Source organism: Gobio gobio, assembly GCF_949357685.1.
Source record: "Gobio gobio genome assembly, chromosome: 7".
Taxonomy (NCBI): Eukaryota; Metazoa; Chordata; class Actinopteri; order Cypriniformes; family Gobionidae; genus Gobio; species Gobio gobio.
The window spans coordinates 22,635,127-22,652,533 of NC_137103.1; the positions used below are offsets into that span (position 1 = coordinate 22,635,127).

General features: G+C 39.7%; 1 protein-coding gene across 1 annotated transcript in view; it reads right to left on the reverse strand.

Moving 5' to 3' along the window:
- Positions 1–9,484, reverse strand: part of myo16 (myosin XVI) — a gene marked incomplete at both ends in the record, with an annotated part of 227,562 nt that extends 218,078 nt beyond the window's left edge. Inside the window, one exon of the mRNA XM_079821463.1 lies at positions 9,457–9,484. Coding sequence (XP_079677589.1) covers positions 9,457–9,484 — 28 coding nt within the window. The remainder of the gene's footprint in view (positions 1–9,456) is intronic.
- Positions 9,485–17,407: the final 7,923 nt, after the last annotated feature.

Consider the following 17,407-nt stretch of genomic DNA (forward strand, 5'->3'; position numbering starts at 1 on the left):
CTTAAACTAGCTGCTACTCTCCGTATGTTTTTCCATTGTCTCCTTTTTTGCATTTGTAAATTGTGCGAAAATATTTATCATCCATTAGATATAAAGATCTAAAAAAGCCCATACATTTATCCACACATAGAACTCTCCCCTCGAAGAAATCAGGAAGACAAGTAACCGTTTCATCCCTAAAGCGCTGACTGTAAAAATCCACAAAACTGATGGAATCAGACAAACCCGAATGTGAAAGACTTCCATAAGCATGCACTTGTCTCCTCTACTACATCTCAAACCTTGAGGGGGATCTGAGAAGAGCACTAGCGGCACGCATAAACACAAACACGCTCTACAGGTACACACACAATATTCTGCTGGCCTTGCACCGGAGTGTGCGACCTTGCACATTCTCTCACGGTTTGCCTCTGGCCACCGAGTCAGTGCTCAAACACACAGGATGAAACAGTAAAGGTGAGGGGAAGAAAGTGAGGTGTAAGTGATAGCACAAGGCACTTTCCATGAATACAGAACACACTTCTGTATTCCAGCATTTGATCTAGTTGCACTGAAATTATATTTTGTACCAAAACACCAAAGCCAAAATTAAAGTTTTCATTCAGCCAAAAAAAAAAAAAAAAGTTAATACAATGTGGGTAATTGAACTTGGTATGCTGTTCAGCGCGTCGTGTTCACAGGAGATAAACCTGCCGCCTCTCAATATTTCAGTTGAACAAATGTTGCATGTCGCTACTCTAGCATGATTTACGGTCCCATTGATGTGTCCACAAAGCTGACATGTTTATCTGTACTATCCACAATGTGTGCACAGAATAGAAACTGACATGTGTTCAAGTGCCCCTATTATGGATTTTTGAAAATTACCTTTCACGTAGTGTGTAACTTAATTCTAAGTGAATGAAAACATCCTGCAAAGTTTTAAATCTGAAAGTGCACCGTATATAAAGTTATTGTCTCTCAAAAGTAAGAGTCGACTGAGTAAATTAAATTAATCGTTTAAACAAGACCTAAGGTGTTTCGTGACGTCACGACAAAATATTAGCATATTGCCCCTCCACTTATTGAGAGCGCAGACACCAGGGAAACCTTGAACCACCTCAAGCACTGCAGCGGATTCCTGTAGATACTGGATAGAATCATGTTGAGAAGACGCTGTGCTCTACAATGTGTTTCTTGTGCAAGTATCTGGCTAACTCACGTTATTACGGTCTTACTGAAATACTACAGTAAATCAGCTGTGGGCCACTAATACCTAAAACGGTGTCTATTAATGCAGATTGTCTGTCGTTCTTCCTACTTTGAGTAAAGATAAAGGATGGAGCAAGATTTGTTTTGCAAACTTTAAATGTTACATCAGTCATTCACTTGAGTGCTGGGCTAACGTATGCATTATTAATGATACAGTTCCCGCATGTGCACCGCAATAAATTAGAAACACCAACACATTTGTTAATGCTAATGATGAGGAATTACAGTTGAAACATCTAATATTGTACCTCAAACTGAGCAGCATCACTGAGAAATGTCCTGCTCAAGGTTCAAGTTGAATAACTAGTTCTTCCAATGTTTCATAATCGATTCGGACTTGCGCTGGGATTGGTGTAAAATCGACGTCCTCGTTACAGTCTTTACAGTGTGTGTACTATCCGGATGCAGGAGGGAGCTGGAGTTCAGTTATGGTAATGGTGTTTTTTTTTTCTAAATACGCTCTGTACGCGGTAGACCAATCACAACAGACTGGGCCTTCTGACCAATCAGAGCAGAGTAGGCTTGCAGAAAGGAGGGATTTAGAGAGACCGATTCATCCAACGAGTCATTTGAGAATCATTGAACATTGTGGTGATGTGCAATATATATTAATATACAATAAAGAAAATTAAACTTTTTTTTTTTTTTCTGTTGTCCCGGAGACCTCCAAAACTAAATTAAGTAACTTTAATATAGCATAATACTGTTTCAGTCACGGGTTAACCTTTAAAAACTATTTAGATCAAAACCGAAGATTAACATTTTTCCCTCTTTGGTCAAATGTTTTTGGTTGCTGAAATTTCAGTGCATCAGTAGTTTGACCAACCATTAGAGCCATCTCAAGGGCTGTGTTAAGTGCACTGATAAAAAAAAAAAAAATTTATAATATTGAGAAAACACGTATTGTATCATTTTTGCGATTTACGCAACAGAATTGTGTTTCTCTTCTAAACTTGATTATTGCTTTTGATTAATGTAATTCTTAGAGTGTGCAATCTACTAGATTCAATTATTTAGGAAAATGTGACTCGAAAGTACTCAAAAATGATTTTTGCTGAAACAGCTTGCTTTGCTTGGAACTTAACGAGGAGAGTACAATTTTTTAAATTAAGTGTTATTTTATGTGTTTGGGAGCAAGATGAGCAAAGGGAGAGACTTGATGGTGTTTAATGTTCAATTAAGTTGGAATTATTAGAACAGTTTTAAAATATCACTGGGTTACAATTATGGAAAAGAGTGGAGCATTTGCTTAGGCTGTGGACTGATACAGCACGTTATTACCGCTCTGCCTAAAAAGCATTGAACATGCTAAAATGTGCTATAGCTAATAGTTTGGAATCTAGCTAGTACAGTCTTATAATTTAATCATGTCATAAAAAAATATTAGCTGAATATTATTGAATGAATTAATCCCATTAGGGAACCATATTAAAATAATTTATAAACTACTTAATTGGGATACTTAAAAATGACTTCATTCCATGATTTCGAAATTACCTGAACAAATTGTTTGTTTAACTTAATTGCTTTATGTGGACCCAATGTACAATGAATGTACACACAATGTGTGTGCGACCACACAGCGCCACACGCAAAGTAAAGTGACAGCGACGATGTAAAGCCAATAGTTAAAGTTCATGTTTTGTACTTCGAAATATTAGCATAGTTAAAAGACATCTAAAAATGAGATTATGTGTATTGTGATGCTGTGTTATTCTGCTTGGTAAAAATGTATTATGCAGTAACTTACAATATTGCTCTGAACGCGTGTTTGTGTGTGTGTGTGTGTGTCACTGTAAACCCTAACGCTCAGATTCAGATTAATTAATTGGTTTGAGTAGAGCCAACTCAAATTAAACAAATTGGTTCCATCAAATTTACTTTGAGTATTTAGAACTTTCTTTTGCTTTGGAGTTCACAAAACTGACACAATTTTAATTCATCGGAATGGTTTCATTGTTTTGAGTTTTATGAACTTGTTTCTTTTAAATTTAGACAAACTTAAATTTGACTTAAACTGGGCTGGGATTTCTATTTCCCAGCATGCTTTGACACTCAAAAGGAAGAGTAAATGCTAAAAATTAAGTGTTAAATAATTTGTGGTGCAAGATTAATGTTAAGTGGGAGATTTAGTAGTGTTTTTTTTTTTTTTAAAGTGGAGCATGAGCGTAGTTTGAGAACAGATATATGTTAAATGTTTTATATTGCTGTCCTAATTCAGCAAATGCTATGCTATGTCACCAATTAGCAAGGTAGCATATATTGAATTAAGTTAATCTAGTTAAAGCTAGCCAATTTCCACTACTAAAAATATTTCAATTGAGATTAAATGCTAGGCTAATTTTAAGTTAAATGTATGAATTAGCTCAAGTTAAGAGCAATTAAAATGCATGAGTACAAAATAAAAATATGCTAGTTTTGCTTACTTAAAGGGGTGTTAAACCACGATTTCACTATTCTAACTGTAGCTAGCGTGTAATGTTGCTGCTTGAGCATAAACAACATCTGCAAAGTTACAACGTTCAAAGTTTAAAGCAAAGGGAGATATTTGCTTTTAAAGAAATCCATTTCTAAGAACTACAGCAAACGGCCAGTAGGCGACTACAGACATTCCTCCAGGGTTGGTGACATCACCAGTCCCAATATTTACATAAACCCCTCCTCCGAGAATATTAAATAAGGGGGGGGGGGGGGCATTTTGTATCGCGACGCTGTTGTGGTATAGTGGTAGGCTACAGGCAGGAGTGGTGTTGCTGCAATGCCGACGAAACACTGTTATTTTCATCCGGATTGCAGGTCTGGGGATGGGCGTTTAACATACAGCATGTTATATGCATGTGTTTGAGACAGAGGGGAACAGGTCTCAGATATATGCTGCCCATCATAAAGCACAAGACAGACAGGGTCGGAGGAGAAGACTGGAAAATGTGACATAATGGACAATATTCGTCCGTTGCAATTCATGAGCGGTTCAGTGTGAATGATGCGTGACGGGCGCGCCTCCCGCTGCACATTTCACGGAGGAAAACATCCACAATCTTCGCGAGTTCAATTCCGGATTTGCACAACGTCAGATGCGCGAGACAAACACTGCCTGTGCGTGGAATGCACAACGCGCGCGCTGCACATTTCACGGAGGAAAACTTCCACAAACTTCGCGAGTTCAATGCCGGATTTGCACCTCAGCTTGACCTGAAAGCTGGATTTACAAACAGAAGCTGTTTACGGGCCACAACCTGTAAGTCTGATTTATTTTTCGTCTATGTGTTTTCCTGTAATAGGTTAATTGTACGTTGTAGCAAGGAAGTAAACAGATGACAACGCTGTTCTGCAAACCAGTCTGTTAAATGCTCATTCATACTTAACGTTATCCGACGAACACCTAACGTTACAAACACCTAACGTTAAAATCTCAACAGCGAACTTGGCATTAGTGTAAATGATTCTTTGATTAGAGCTTGTATGTATTATTTATCTACAGGCATGCTAAACATGGTTCTGTGTGTGATTTGGCTACTAGTAAAGCCAGTGTTTAGTGTTCGTTTTGGGTTAATAGTTCTTGCCACAGATATTTGGCTATAATCGTTCTAAAAATACAAAAGTGCCATTCAGTAGCGATCACTTTAGATCTGCAGTCTTTACTCTTGAGGACTGAACAGGTTCTGCTCGATCATCTTCACTAAAATGTTCTGGGTCTGATTCGGGCTCAGATTGGTATGGTTTTATTGACGCCATCGTTTCTAATACTGACCAAAGCACAGTCTACCGGTAAAGGTAAGGAGGGGTGTATCGCTTCCGACAAACGTGCACTGCTTTTAGCGAATCACAACACACTGGGCCAGCTAATCAATCTGAGCCCATCGCGTATTTTTGAGGGACTGGCTTCATACAACCCGGAAAGCATCAGACCGTTTTACAAGGAGGGACAGAGCAGTGTAGAATAAAAGGTCAAATATATGAAACAATGCTATTTTTTTTTAAACGAAGCATGAACACGTTACAGTGCACCCCACAAACACAATCAAGCCTTCAGTTCAAAAGAATGTGTTTTACCACCCCTTTAAACTTTAAATTTCTTAACTTAAAAAATTTGATGCAACTCAAATGTTTTAAAGGGCATATTGCAGGTTAAATTTTTTTTTAGATTAATATATAACCTTGTATGAAAATACCATATGAAAAGGTAATGCAGGATTTAAAATGTTTTAAAAAGACATAAGAGCACAAATTTAGTAGATAAAGTGGCCGTTTCGTTGGCCGCTTGGAAAAAGCGTTTTTTCAACATCGTGTCATATTACGTCACGAGAGGGAGTCGGTGGCCGAGCTCTGCGTTGGCTCAGTGCAGAATAGGTTGGTATTCAGTAGAGTCTGTATATTTTCGGTAGTTTTTCTATTCCAATTTATCATTGTCATGTTAAATTATTGTGTCCAGCCTGTCTGGACATCGAGTCTACAGGTTTCCTAAAAAAAAAAAGTTAGGAATTCATGGTGGCGTTTTGTGCAGGTGAAGAAACGGGACTTCCCTTCGCGCATCTGCTTCGAAACACACGGTGGTGTGTATAGTGCTTTAGACCGGAGGATTATCATCCCAGCGATATGATGGAGTCAAACATTGTTATACTCATGTAAAGCCGGCTACACACTGGCTATGTGACTTGAGCGTGGTGTTTTCTATGTCTTTATACACACCAGAAGCGTGTCTGATGCGGCGCTGCTGCTGCTAGGTGACGTACAGGGAGGGCTATATTCCTGTTAAACATAGCAAAGACCACGCGTGCGTCACAATCATGGTCTCAATGAGCTCCCTAGTTCAGTAGTCAGGATACTGATCAGGACATTATAAGTCAATGGGCTGACTCCCTTATCAGTGCCCTGACTAATGTCATTTATTAATATGTATTCGTGTCAAAATGACAAACAGCTTTTTTGCCTGGAAACGCTTCGGTTGAAAATGCGCTTCGGTTCTATTTCTAGCATGTGCTTTCGGCGTGGCTCGAGCCGCGCGTGTCACGCAGCCAGTGTGTAGCTTAGGATGAATAAACATCCACACGCGATGCTGCGTTGCCGTCGTGTTTACATTGATGAATACAAAGTGTACATTAACACAACTGAATACAGTCTCACATTTTTTCGAAAAAAAGTTCTGAATTATGTGCTGGTAATGGAAATATTTTATTCATGCCATGTATGTACATTCAAGTTCACTCAAATATTATATCAAACGTCATACGCATCCACACACTATCGGTGAATTGGCACGAAATAAACCCATAACAGTATTAATGAATAAAGAATAAACACAATAACACTGTCTGTGGTTCAGCCGCCAGTGGAAGATATATATGGATTCCGATACTGGTCCGTTTCGCGGGTGCGTTCCGGAAGCCGCGACACCTCCGTGGCCGATCCGCCGCGGAGTCCTTTTGCTGTGTGGGATGTGACGGTCCCGGATCCGTCAGAGATGCAGCTCGGAGAAAACGTGAACTGTGCACCGTGAGTCTTGTTTTTAAAACATTTGCTAAGTACCAAATCAGTCGACGTGATGAGAAACCGCTGACGTTATATCACATAACGTTTAGTGTGGACGGATATTAACGTGTGATTTTTCCTGATGGTCAAAGCCTATTAGTTTCTGTTATTTGGTAATGTTAAGTATACTAGATGACAATAACCAGCTTTGCTATTGCCTGAGACATGATAATAATCAGTACAGTATTGTAATCTGAGCAGTGTTCATATCGTTAGCTAGCTTATATATAAGCTAACACTGGTCTCTCACGGAGACACCTGCCGCTGTTCTCCACAGTTTCTCCTCACACAACAACTCAATTTATATCCTCTAATCGTTGTTCTGTCTAATCCTGGTCTGTCCCTAATAGTGTGTCATAATTGTATGGCTGTTGTCTGTCATATGAGTATTAATAAACATTTATAATGTCCTTAGCGTCCGACCTGTCATGGCGATTCATTGTTTTCCTATCGCTGAGATTCTCCGCACTCCCTCTCGTTATGTCACGTCCGGTTTTGGCATTTTTAGATGCGGAAGTAAAATTCTCACAAAAACGACTCCAAAAGCCTTAATAGCGTATTTTAAAGTATATTTTAAAGAAAATCTAGTTCCTACATTATTTTTCTAAACATTGACTCACTGGAGTCTCTAACCTGCAATATGCCCTTTAAGTTTTGCCAACTTATTAGGGTTTACAGTTATTCGTGCGTGGGTCAGTCAGCACGGCATCACACGTCAAATTCGTAGAGAACTTTGTTCAGTCTATTTTACATTCCGCCTCTGAAATGGGTCAAACCATAGATATTATCAGAGACGTTTCAAGTAAATACGCTAGAAATCCGCGTTCATTCAAGGATGGTGCATTTATTGCATGGACGGAGAAAGCATGGACACCTGCAGGATTTCATCTAACGGTACACATGGTCACACAAAGGGTATTTATTTAACATTAAAAAGTTTTTTAAAAAGCATATCCCATATAGCCTAACTATTACGCACCTTTCGAACCATCAATGATCGGAATGGTTCAGCAGAACGAGAGTAGCTTACTCTAACTCTAGACATTTTGAACATTTTTAAATCTGAAAACTTCAAAAAGCGACTAAATTTTCAGATTTCCGCATGTTCACAGAGGAAAACAACTGAAATACAGCACCGGTAGTTCTCTCAATACGGTCTGTTTGTTTTGCTAGCTATAAAAACTAACATAAAAAGTAGCTAGTTCAAATCAAAGGCCCAACTTATATGAAGATTTTGAACTGTCGCCTTCTCAACTAGATCCAACAATTAAATAAATTTGACAATACATTTAACTAATCACTCAATGAACTAATCAACTCATTTTTGGTTTAGCATTGTGGCAAACCAGGTTACCGCACAATTCCCCTCCTATTGCAAAATAATAATAACAACAACATTTCTTAAAATTAGCATAGGAATTAAGATCATTTGGAGCCTTTGTACAACATGACAATTACATAGTCAATTTCCCATTTGTACACACATTTTAGTGTTGCCAATTCATCAAGCGCAACCATTCAACCTTGATACCCAATTTAGCTTAATAAATATATATCAAACAAACATTTGTCTTTAATTTATGGGAAATATAACTTCATCAATAACTGCAAACCAACATTCGATTCAAACTAGCAAGCAGCCACAGCTCAATTTAGGATAGACCTGTCGGTTACTTAGACATGTGTATATTGGTAAATATTGGTAACAGAGTTGCATATAAAAATAAAATAGCTAATATATATTAGTTTCACCTCCTGAGGTTGACAAACAACTGTACTCTATTCATGGAAAGTGCCATAAACAAACAAAACATAATTAAACACAGCAAAAGCATAATATAATCCACTAAAAGCAACAGAGGGGTGTGTGGGTGTGTGTTCAAATGAGCAAAATATACAGAGGGGGGAAAAAAGCAATGGCGATGAAGGAGAATTAGACTCTGAATAAAGATGAAAAGAGAGGGGTGGCAAAGGGACGAGTTTAACAACTGCCTTTCATCTGCAGCTGGCAACACAAATGCTTCCTGATTACCACCTTCTCCCACATCAGCATCTCCATCCTCCCAGCCACCACTGCTACATCCGTTTCTGTCTAAAACACTCCCCTTCCCTCTCTCCATTATCCTACCTGACACTCTCATGTACAGGCGTGTTCACGACCACACACCCACCACAAATACAAAGATACACACTAGAGAGAGGGACCCTGCAGAGGCTGTCAGACTGTCACCCATCGGCCCGGCTGTCTGTCTGAAAGCAAGCAGACTCCCACAGGAGGTCCCTACACACCTGCAGCAGCCACCACCGGTCAACTTTTACACTGCTGCCGCATCATGCTGCAACTTCACACACACACATGCACCAAAAAAGTCACCAAAGCCAACCCATCATCATCATGACATCTCATCATCCAGCCTCACTGCACTGCATGGATGTGTGCATGCATGTGGTGTGTTAAACACATTAAGCACCCATTATTTTTTATAAATTATATATTCTGCCTTGACCTGCATCAGATACACACCCTAAACCACATACAATTCCTCCTGCCTCTCAAATCACTCTCTCCAGCAAACGCACAAAATGACTTCATTGACAAATGACATCATTGATGAAATGACATCATTGTACAGATGCATGTAAGGAAAGACGCCTCTCTCGCGGCTCGTTACTCACAGCATTTGATGAAATGATAGTGTGACATTTTCTCCGCAGATCACACAGCTACAGGTTCGTGCTCTCCGGTGCGGTGCTGTAGTAACCGGTGCTATACATCATTCAGAGCCCGGTCACTGAAATTCGCTTTAGCTCCCCGTGCATTATTAAAGGGCGATCAGGTTGCAGAGGCGGTTGTGGTCGTAGTGAAGGAGGAGCGGTGGATAAGGTGACGGTAACCGTTCGCTTTTCTCTCCAATCAGCAGTCTGCAGTCGCGTCGACTCAACCGAGCCGCTCTATGACCATGACCGCCACACGTGCTATTGTAGCGCCGCTGATTGACGCGTCCTTAACCCCGCCCACCGCCGCACACCCCTCGCACGCGCGCGCTCTCGCTTCAGAGAGAGAGAGAGAGAGAGGGTAAAGTAAAGACACGGATGGTGTGGAATGGAAGAGATAGTGATGAGAGGAGGTAGGCGATTTGGGGAAGGAGAGAGGGAAGAGGGGAGGGGAGCAGGATGAAATTTGGGTTCAGACTGAGGGAGAGAGAGGCTGAGGTAAGTTACTGCAGTGCGGCTATCAGACACGGTAAGCTGGAAGCGACAGATAGATACGACGCGGGAAAAATAGAACTTTACATAAAAAATAAATAAAATAAAAAACATATCATGACCAGCTCGTTTGTTACCCTATAAAGTATAAAATTAATGTAACGTTCAAATGCAGAATACAAGCACACTGACATTTGAGCTAGTGCAGATCAGCAATATCTGGAGGAAAAAAATGGAGATATCTGTTAATTTCCTTTCATCTCAATGACAATAGTGTGGCTGATGCTGTGGAAGTATTCATTTAGAAATCATGAACATTCAGTTCTACAGTTTTTTGGGGGGTTTTTTTGGAGGCAATGGACTGTAAATGTCATGTGACTACTGACAAATGTGAAAATTACGTCACTGATTAGGGCTGCATTCGAAATGGCTGAAAAATAGTTACATTTCATTTGAAACTTACTTCATGACGGTTAAAAAATTGTTATCTTTCGTATGAATGTGTGTAGTATGAATGAAATTTGGATGTACTATATTCGTCATGTGTCACTGTCATGTGGCCAGTTCCGTTGCTTCACTGCCAAAAGTCCTCATGGGATATTAAAGTGTCCATTGGATGCGCACTACAGAAATCTCGCCTGAAATAATAGGTCATCCAGGTGTTTTTTACATACTGTTTAATGAATACTATGAATTTGTATACTACTCGACTCTTGACTCAGGTTGAAGGCAAGCCTGCAACCTTAGTCGAAAGAAGCATAATGCCTGCTAACGCTCCGGTATGCAGGGAAGGAGACAAGAGAAGTAATTTTTTTAAAAATAAATGGATGTCAATGGAGGAGAGGCTTCACTACGTTGAATAAACCACTTTTGTGAGGAAATGCCTTATTGTTTAATGAATCGACAGCCCATCGGCTAATCTGTAACATGTAAACATTAATTTTGGATTGATCTATTTTTAGAGTTTACACCGAAAAAGTGCTGTTTTATAAGAGAAGTCATGGACATTTGCGTGACAGGTATTCAGTTTACAGCACCTCTCATTCATTTCTATAGTATCTGCAAACAGTGATTGACTGTCACACAACTCTGAACGAAATTCAATGACGTCAAGGCTGTAATGTGGTTGGTTATAAAGGCACACGTTATCCAAGTTAGCTGTTACGCTTTTTTCAATGGTAGAGCCACAGACCCTCGTATCTCATAATAATAAGAACTTGGCTTTATCCGAAAACGTAGGCATCTGAATAGAGCGGGCTTTGGGGAGAACTAAACAAATATTTTTAATACAGAAGTAATTGCTCGCTAGAAATGACATCAGAAGTGGAAAACGTAGGTCAAAAACGTACATTTACACAAACTGTCCAGCAACTTTCGGATGCCATCTTTCTTTTTCTAGTTCAACTGACACCGAATGGAACGCATAGGATTGTGGAATATCAAAGGCAGCGAAGGATACATATATGCTGCCTTCAAAAATCATTCGGATGAAGGTATCTCAGGAGACAGGAAGTAAAACTAACATTGGATTCGGACGTGCCTTTATGTCCCAGCCAGCAATTATGCATTCCAAACACAGCTCAGACGCCAAGGCTAAAACATGGCAAAAATTAAATAAAGAATAGTCTAGTCATCTAGGAAATGAACATGTCAAAGACATTAAACCAAACACCTTGTAATCACTGTTGACTTTGCTTACATGATGGAATATCATACATCTCGCAAGTTATTTTGGCAAAAACGATGTTACCAAATTCAAGGTTATTTTGGCTAGAAGTGGGTTACTCAAAGCCGAACTACATCGGGTCTATAGTTAACCGAGACGGTGAAATGACAGCTATCGCTTGCTGGGGTCTTCCTATACCTTGGAATGCGTCCTCCGGAGGCAGCATTTTTAAGTTTTCAGATGCTGCCCATCTCTGCTTCTACTATGCCCAGTAAGACCTTGATTAGCTGGTTCAGGTGTGTTTAATTGACCTATCGGTAAGCCCCGCCCCCCTTAGATACTGTTGCTAACTCGGACAAACAAACGGCTATGCTAACAGTCTTACAATGACAGCTGTCAGTGTGAACACCTTATCCCAAGTTGTTTTTGGACACAGAATGTAGTGGACACTGTCTGAATGATGGCCAAACTTTACTGATGGTTTATGAAGTTTATTACATAATTTTTCACTCAAAAAAAAAAAAAAAATCACAGTAAGAGTTGAACAAACAAAGCAGAAGTGCGCATTAACGTCTCATTCACAAACTCTCTCTCTCCGTTGCATTATCATTAACACAGCAAATTATACAAAAACACTCATACAACTAACGTTACTAACAGTAAACAAACATATACAGACCGTATGCCTTTTCAGGGGTGCTAATAAACTGTAAACTTTGTATCTGAAAACAACTCTGAGAAACTGCGACTGCGAGCTCTCCCTTTCACCACCCCTAGACTATAATACCCATCAAAATAGGAGTCCTCCTTAGTAAGACAGACAATGTAGACCTTTAAACATATCTAAACTCACAGAAATATAAAAAATATATACAAAAATTCTGTGGCACAGAAGGACCACCTCTCGTCGAGGAGCATTCAAGTGGGACTTAAATATATAAAAGATTTTAAAATAAATGTGGGAGATTCATTTGGAAGCTAGGATTTACAGATCACAATGCAAACGGGAGAAGCCTCTTGTTACCGTTAACACGATCGCTACAATGTACATCAACACTGTTCATGTACCGCAGGGTAAGATTAAATTAATGTACATTTAACCAGTTTAATATGGAGAGGTACTGAAATGCAGACCTTCGTTTATGTGTTTTTGACCTACACTGTTAACGTTACATGACGTGAGAACAGTTAGTTATTATGTTAGCAGGGAATCACTAACTTAATCATAACTTAATGAGAGTGTGACCACCAGAAAATCCTCTCAGGATACCTGGAATCAGTGTTGCAGTACCCCAGGCACATCGTTTTGCCATTTTTGTAGTATAAACACCATCAAACCACTGAGAGCTTCGGATTTTACAATGCATCTCTATGGCGCCGAAACCTAAAGATGTCCGAGTTCCGGTCCCAGCGCAACTGATATTCAACTGCCATTGGCTCATCTGCGTTCGAGGGGCGGGGCTTACCGATAGGTCAATTGGGGTTGGAGCTAAACTCGGCTGGATAGTGGCCCTCGGGAGCAGGATTAGACACCCCTGCTTTGAGGGAGTGGTGTGTTGCGGTAAAGTCGGAAAAAAATAGAAGATTATTTCTAACGTGACATTGACCTCATGTGATTGAACAGTCAGTACGTTTACATGGACAACAATACTCCGATATTAATCTGATTAAGACCATACTCTGATTAAGAAACTACCATGTAAACAGCGATTTCTAATTACCTTAATCCGGTTAAAGCCATACTCGAATTAAACAAAAATCTAATTAAGACATGTGGAGTATGCCTATTTTAGTCGCATTATCCAAGTGCATTGTAGACATGTACACACCTTAATCTAACTATTAACGTTGTGTATGAGTTTTCGCCGCATTTTGTGACAGGACACACACACCAGGCACACACACCAGGCAAGTGCAGAGGGGAGGGCTTTGGGGGCTCGTATCAAAAGTATATAAAGTGCCCCTCTAAACAATCATCAATAATATTGTGACAAATAAAACAGAATTTGGATTATAATTAATATAACCGCGCGTACAAAACAGTAACAATGCGCTCAAATTCCCGTTTATCTTTTACGTATCTTTCAGTCTGAAATGTCGTTGCCATGACGTGTTGCTATGGTGCGTGACTGCGTGTCTTGCTTGACTGCTCACTCGGACATGGCCTCCTCTATATTTTTTTTCTTTGTGTTGTAATAATTCTGCTCATTGTAAAAGTAAAATACAATACGTTTGTATCTGTAATCCCAGATTCATAATTGTCTGCTTACAACAGCGGTCGGGAACCTCTAGGCTCGCGAGCCATGGCCATTCAGTGAGCGCTTGTGGCTCGATGGCAGAAAAAAAAAATCCAAACAATCACGATTTTGAAACCTTAATTTTCATCATTAATCAAAGCTATTACTCGAAATGTTGGCTGTCAAGAAGGAGGCAAGATGGGCAGTGTCTTTTTCAGTCAAAAAAACTGAAAGACACAATATATACAAAAAATAAAACTAATATATATATAATATTACATTAAAAAGTATAAAAGTCACTCGTTTTTATAAAGTCACACTGTCCAACAGCGACACCCGCAGGTAAAGTTACAGCGGGTTGCCTGAGCCCATTGATTTGAACAGACCTACGAAAGTCGCGCTATGATTGGACGCCGGACAGCGTAGCGTGGCATGGGTACGTAATGACGTACTATTAATCGAGCTATGTTCTGTAACATGTAAAATGGGAACATGAACGTAATATTCTAAAAGCAACTCATGTAAACGCCTTAATCAGATTATTGTCTTATTCAGAGTAAGGTCAATAATTAGATTACTGCTGTCCATGTAAACGTAGTCAGTGAGACTTCTGTCTGAAACATATATTGTGCATATACCAACAATTTAAATAATGGCACAGACAGAATGAAGGAACAGAAGCCCCTAGATAAAGTGCTTATTTTGTTGCATCTCATTGCTTGCTCTCAGTGTTGATGGGTGCAAGTCCTGACAGCTTAACTGCTCAGCAATAGTGTTTAACTGCCCACAAATTACCTCTGACAAGCTTCTTATCCCTTCTCTGGGTTAACACCTTCATGGATGCACGGGGCCAGGAAATTACAAAATGCAAAGTCTGCAAATGTGCCCTGTGAATTCATGCGACGTGTGAATTAGGGTGACCACCCGTCCCGCTTTGCGTTGTACCGCACAGCATTTTCACCCCTTCTCCCGCACGTCGCATATTGAGAAAATGTCCCGCATTTTCATCAGTCTGTTGGTTTTTAATTATCATAAGAAGACATGCATGCGTTCTTTTGCCTTTTTAAGAAAGCATTTCATTTATTCTTTTTGCGGCATCGTTTTTCACCTAGACATATTTAACAGCGCTTCGTCAGAAGTACATCCCGCCTTTCACAAATACAACAACAGCCGTTTTTAAAATCCTATCCAATGGTTGAAAAGAAAGGAGTAAACACAGTCACTAGTAGGTTCTGACGGCTGTCAATCAAAATGTGGAGCGGATTTGTTCCATTTAGAAAACGAATGGATAATTCGGTAAATTGGTTATATTCTTAATATATAATATAATATAATATATAAGACTGTCAATGAACTAGTTTCATGTTGCTTTATATTTTATTTGTTCATTATTGGACTTGGTCAGATCTGATGCCTGCTGCCTTTGGGCTCAGTGATGTTGAATTTAAATGACATGTACAATGTTACATTGATGTAATGGTGTTTTCTGGAAGGGACTAAAGAACAAAGTATTTTTATCATCTGAAAGGCAGAATACATATGTTTTTATTAAGTTAGATAGACATTGTGTAACAGTTTCAGGTTATGTTTTAGTGTCGGTAACATGTCCCACATTGTCTCACGCAAACTTAATTGTCCCACATTTGGTTTGTTTGATGGTGGTCACCCTAGTGTGAATGTATGGTTGTGTAAAGCACATCAGACTGATTGCATTGCATTTCCACCACCATTTTGACTAGTGAATCTGGTTGACTGTGTGTTGGAGTGAATGTGGATATGACTGTACACGAACGTATGCATATCTTTGTCTTCCTGCCAAACACCTCCACACGAACCCACACATAAACTCGACTTTAGAGAAAGAAAAAAACAACAACCGTGAGAGCAAAAGAAACGGAGACCAAAATAAAGCCTGTCATGTGTATCCAGGTCACAGATTTAACCCTCCTCTTCCCGCATCTGCTCAGAGTACCGGGATCCGTGTGCAGTAAAATTGGATATTATAGCCATAGATGGATATTTTGACAATGATTTCTAAGCATCATAAAAATCACATTAATCCACAAGACACTAATCCACATTTACAAATATATTTAACTCATTCTCATATACCATACACAGTATGCTCTAAAATAACTTGTCAGAGTCATGGTTGTTTGTGTGGAAGCAGTTCTATCACTATGACCACATTACTAAATAAAAAAACGTAATAAATAATTATTTTGGTGAAAGGGGCGAATTTGAAAGGATGCGTCTTTCTCGCTTCTATCATTCGCAACAGATGCGCTCACCCAGCGCCCTTGAGCAGAAGGAATGAAAAAGAAGCGGTATGGGGGAAAGACAGATGGAAGAGTTGATGACAGATAGAGATATGAAGGCAAAAAGATGAGCGAGTGGGCCAAGGAAAGGACTGGAGGAATATTTAATGCAGCTTTTGATTTTCATATATTCACTTTGTGACTAGAGACACAGGCGACAGAGATGACTTGACAGAAACTTGAAAGGTGTGAGAGACTGAAACTAAATAAAATAAGTGGAAAGAAAACGTTAAATTGTAATCATGTAGATTTCTTTTTGGCTTTTCTACAACCTAGTGAGTTGCTTTCCTGTCTGCTCCTTGTAGCATCCTAACCGAAATGGAACCTCATAAGTGAACTATTTGGAATGCTGCAGGGAGCAACACTTTGCATCATACAAATAACACTCCTTAAAGGCATGGTAGGCAATTTGTTTCAGAAACATTTTTTGTCTCTTCACATCCTGATAGCAATTACTTAACTGGTCTAAATTTATTTATATGTATATACACCGATCATGTGAAGCGAATAACACTGATCATCTCTTCATCACGGCACCTGTTAGTGGGTGGGATATATTAGGAAGCAAGTGAACATTCTGCCCTCAAAGTTGATGTGTTAGAAGCAGGAAAAATGCAAGTAGGGCTCACTGCAGCCTGCAGTGGATATCCAACTCAGCCCACATCCAAGTGTGACGTCAGAAATCCCGCCCTGCAGCTTCCAGCCCTTTCAACCAATTTCATTGGTTACAGTGACGGGTAGGTTTAGAGATCAGTGTTTGGTGTAGGCAATCAGTACTTAAATTTGTTACAGTGACGGGTAGGTTTAGGGAAAAGAGTTTGGTGTAGGCAAACAGTACTTAATTTGTTACAGTGACAGGTAGGTTTAGGGATCAGTGTTTGGTGTAGAGGCAGTCTCTACTGTGATTGATATGACCAATAAAATCTTAAAAATCGGCTGTAGGGCGGCATTGGCCTGGCCTCTGACGTCACACTTGGATGTGGGCCGGGTTGGACATCCACCGCAGGCTGCAGCGAGCCCCTTCTCGAAAAATGGGCAAGCGTAAGGATTTGAGTGAGTTCGACAAGGGCCAAATTGTGATGGCTATATGACTGGATCAGAGCATCTCTAAAACTGCAGCTCTTGCGGGGTGTAGCTCAAATTGTTCAAGAAGTTAATGCTGGTTCTGATAGAAGGTGTCAGAATACACAGTGCATCCC